The 4,177-nt window shown below is 37.7% G+C and overlaps 1 protein-coding gene across 1 annotated transcript in view; it reads left to right on the top strand.

The window, feature by feature from the left end:
• PCNX2 (pecanex 2) overlaps nt 1-4,177 on the top strand; it is a 302,561-nt gene that overhangs the window by 66,304 nt on the left and 232,080 nt on the right. The window contains 2 exon segments of the mRNA XM_055081202.1: nt 3,390-3,411; nt 3,414-3,594. Of these exon segments, the coding sequence (XP_054937177.1) occupies nt 3,390-3,411; nt 3,414-3,594 (203 nt within the window).

Genomic DNA, 4,177 nt, shown 5'->3' with positions numbered 1-4,177 from the left:
ATCAAAGGTTTATTTCTCGCTTGTATCACATGTCCATCTTGGGTCTGTAAGGGCCTTGTCCCATAGAGTCACCCAGGACCCCAGGCTGAAGGAAGCTCTATTGTCTTGTAGATGGCTCTGGAAAACATGGCCTCTGAGATTATCAACTAAAGAGGAGGAGAGGGGCATGGAGGAGGCAGCAGCTCATAATTGTTTAGGCTTAGTAGTGACACTGGCCACTTCTGCTCATGGGCCTTTGGCCAAAAGTAGGCCCATGGGCCCAGCCTGACTGCAGGGGAGGCTGGGAAATGTAGGAGAGCCCGTGGGATGTTTAGTGAGCTCTTTCCCTGCTACCCCTACTAATTGGTATACTATGAGACCCAAGCTACATTCTAATTCAAACAACTTTTGAATATAATTTGTATATGACAGGGAATTCCTTGGTGGTCCAGTGGTTAGGACTCCGTGCTTATGGTGCAAAGGGCACGGGTTCCATCCCTAGTCGGGGAACGAAGATCCCACTAGCACAGCCAAAAAATAAGAAAATAAATAAAATAATATAAAATAATTCTCCTTTAACAAATAATTTGTATATGACAGTGTGCTAATCTATTCTCATAGACATTTGCTGGGGTTTATTTTTTATTAAAAACTTTTTTATCTGCCTTCTTTTTCTCCCCACTTTTACTGAGAAATAATTGACACACAAAACTGTATAAGTTTAAGGTAGACATCCTGATGGTTTGATTTACATATATTGTGAAATGATTATCACAGGTAAACACAGGCTTAGTTAACAGCCTTCATCTCATATAGATACAGTACAAAAAGAAAAAAATTCTTGAAATAATTTGTATATGACAGTGTGCTAATCTATTCTCATAGACATTTGCTGGGGTTTATTTTTTATTAAAAACTTTTTTATCTGCCTTCTTTTTCTCCCCACTTTTACTGAGAAATAATTGACACACAAAACTGTATAAGTTTAAGGTAGACATCCTGATGGTTTGATTTACATATATTGTGAAATGATTATCACAGGTAAACACAGGCTTAGTTAACAGCCTTCATCTCATATAGATACAGTACAAAAAGAAGAAAAAAATTCTTGTGATGAATTAGGATCTACCCTCTTAAAAACTTTCCTATGTATCCTACAGCAATGTTATTTACAGTCATCATATGCATTGCATCCTTAGTACTTATTACTATTGTAAGTTTAGATGTTTTCACCACCTTCCTTCACTTTCCCTCCTGCCACCCCCCATCTCTGGTAACTACAAATCTGATCTCTTTTGGTGTTTGGTGTTTTTCTTTTTGTTTTAAACTAATAGAAATTTGTATTTCACTTATATTTAGATAAACTTTATGTTAGTGAGATCATACAGTATTTGTCTTGTCTTTCTCTGACTTACTTCACCTCGGATCATGTTGGTTTTAGCATTTGCTGGGTTTTATTGCTTCTCTATTAGTTTCTTCAAACTTACTCTCTAGCTTTAGCCTACATTTATTGATATTATTATTTTTAAAATTTATTTATATTTTATTGAAGCACGGTTGATTGACAATGTTGTGTTAATTTCTGGTGTACAGCAAAGTGATTCAGTTATATATATATATACTTTCTTTTTCATATTCTTTTCCAGTATGGTTTATCACAGGATACTGAATATAGTTTCCTGTGCTCTACAGTAGGACCTTGTTGTTTATCCATCCGTTACATAATAGTTTGCATCTGCTAACCCCAAACTCCCAATCCTTCCCTCCCCCAGCCCCCTCCCCCCTCGGCATCCACAATCCCTGTGGCACCCACAAATCTGTTCTCTATGTCTGTGAGTCTGTTTTGTAAATAAGTTCATTTGTATCATTTTTTTTTAAGATTCCACATATAAGTGATATTATATGATATTTGTCTTTCTCTTTGTGACTTACTTCGCTTAGCATGATCATCTCTGGGTCCATCCATTTTGCTGTAAGTGGCATTATTTCATTCTTTTTTATTAGCGTACACTTTTTTAGACCTGAAATATACAGACATGTTAAGGAAAAGTGATGGGGGCTCTTAATGGCCTCTCTGTCTCTCTTCAACTTGGCTATATATTCCTTAAGGTTCTTCACAACTTCTCATGAGAAGGTACATGTGTAAATGTGGAACTTATCTGCTTCCAGGGAGGGGAACTGACTTTATATATTATCTATCCATCTACTATTTATCTTATTTAATTATTCTGTCATTCACTTATTTATGAATTCATATTTATTTGTGGACTTTTATCCGCATGAACTGAAAACAAGTCAGTGATGGTTAAAATTCTTCACTTGGGCTTTTAGTGTTGGTGATCGTTTCCTCTTTCTTGGTTGTTCCTTTGGCTTGACCATTCTGTTTTAGGAACAGTCGTACCCAGTTGGTAAATTGTTAGATAGGACCAGGGCAGGTTGTGCAGAGGCTGCATGGGAGCAGAAGGGGGCCGGGCCACGTGGCCTCTGAGCCTAGCTGTGTTCGAGGTTGCAGCACGGACTGGAATCATCACTGGATTTATGAGATCCTTCTGGGAGATGCATTGCTAAGAGTCTCGCTGTTTATTGAGGTGGTCCTTAGTATCCTCTTGGGACCCTCAGGAATTCATTTCTGTCCCAGAAGATAAGAATTTCATTTAGGAAGGACCAGAGAACCTGCCATGGTCCATGGTCTGTGAGAGAAATAGGAAGAGATGTGGGGTATCCTACAGAGTGGGACAATTACATGGATCCCAATGATTCGTGTTGTTTCTTGCGGGGATTGGACAGAATTGAGCTGACCTTCACCATGATCTTCATGCAAAGATCCTTTGCCGCTTTTGGAAATGTCCCTCTGCCTTTGAGAGGCAGTACACCCTCTCAGGGCCCTTGCCTACATCATGCCACTGGAGAAGTCCATGGCTTGATGATATTAACCCAATGGGAAATCAGGGAGGAAAGGAAGAGGGCGTTACACTAACCTTTCTCCTTCCCTTTGTTCTCTGCAAGGCAGTTTGTGTTTTGTTGAAGAAAACAGCATGTCAAAGGCCCTCCTCTGACCTTGAAGGCCATATGCACGGGAAGACCAGACTAGCCTGTAGAAAAGAGCTGGTAGAAGATGGAGACTCTCACTATAAAGTATCTTTTGTTCTATGGGGTTCCTGTCTGCAAATCACATGTTGGTCATTGCAGCTAGTACCAGCACCTGAAAAATAAGAAAGACTTTTTAAAAAAATAAAAAGGTAGTAGCTCTTTCTCTTCAGGTATTAGGAACAGGAAAAGTTATAAAACTCATAAAATTTGAAATCTCGCCCAATTTATGCTCAATAAATAGTGTAAAACTACTTTCAGATTTAATAGCAGAGGTAATCCTACAAGCCAACACATTTTTTCCTTTCTTTTCTCTTCTCTAGGCTTTTCCTCCAAATGCCATCACTGTATTTTTTACTGCAGCTCAGTGACGATATTCTTCACCATAATCAAATTGGTCAGTTATTGCCTACACCTCATGTTTGATAAAGGAGAAGTGATTCAGCAAAGGCCCTCCAGAAAGAAAGAAAAGCCAAATAAAGACAAAGAGGCCATCAGTGACCACATAACCAATCATAAAAATGCAGGGTAACATTTCTCATTAATGCATTAGTTCATAATTTAAAGGTTTTAATTTTGATTAAGATAATTTTTCTCATGTATGAGTTGTTTGTGAAAATATGCCAGGAGAGGCAGACACAAATATGTACATTTTTCTTATATTTAAGCATACACTTAGGCATAAAAATGTTGATAATCCAGATGGTTTAACTGACTATTTAATATGACCTTATACCATGCTCTGAAATTCATTTGCATGAGGCTTAGCATAGCAAAATATTTCACTTCAGTATTTTTATCGCATCATCTCAATGGTTAGTGCACGCCAGAGTATTTTCAGAATGAACATTTGTGTTTGTTAATATAAAAATAATGTATTGCATAGAACTAAAATATTAAGAGTAATTCTCAAGTGAGCTCAAATGCCATCACTGTATTTTTTTACTGCAGCTCAGTGACGATATTCTTCACAATAATAAAACTGGTCAGTTATCGTCTACACCTCATGTTTGATAAAGGAGAAGTGATTCAGCAAAGGCCCTCCAGAAAGAAAGAAAAACCAAATAAAGACAAAGAGGCCATCAGTGACCACATAACCAATCATAAAAAT

The sequence above is a fragment of the Physeter macrocephalus genome, chromosome 20 (genome assembly GCF_002837175.3).
Source record: "Physeter macrocephalus isolate SW-GA chromosome 20, ASM283717v5, whole genome shotgun sequence".
Classification (NCBI taxonomy): Eukaryota; Metazoa; Chordata; class Mammalia; order Artiodactyla; family Physeteridae; genus Physeter; species Physeter macrocephalus.
Note: the sequence above shows the minus strand (reverse complement) of the source record. Positions and strands in the feature narration are given on the sequence as shown.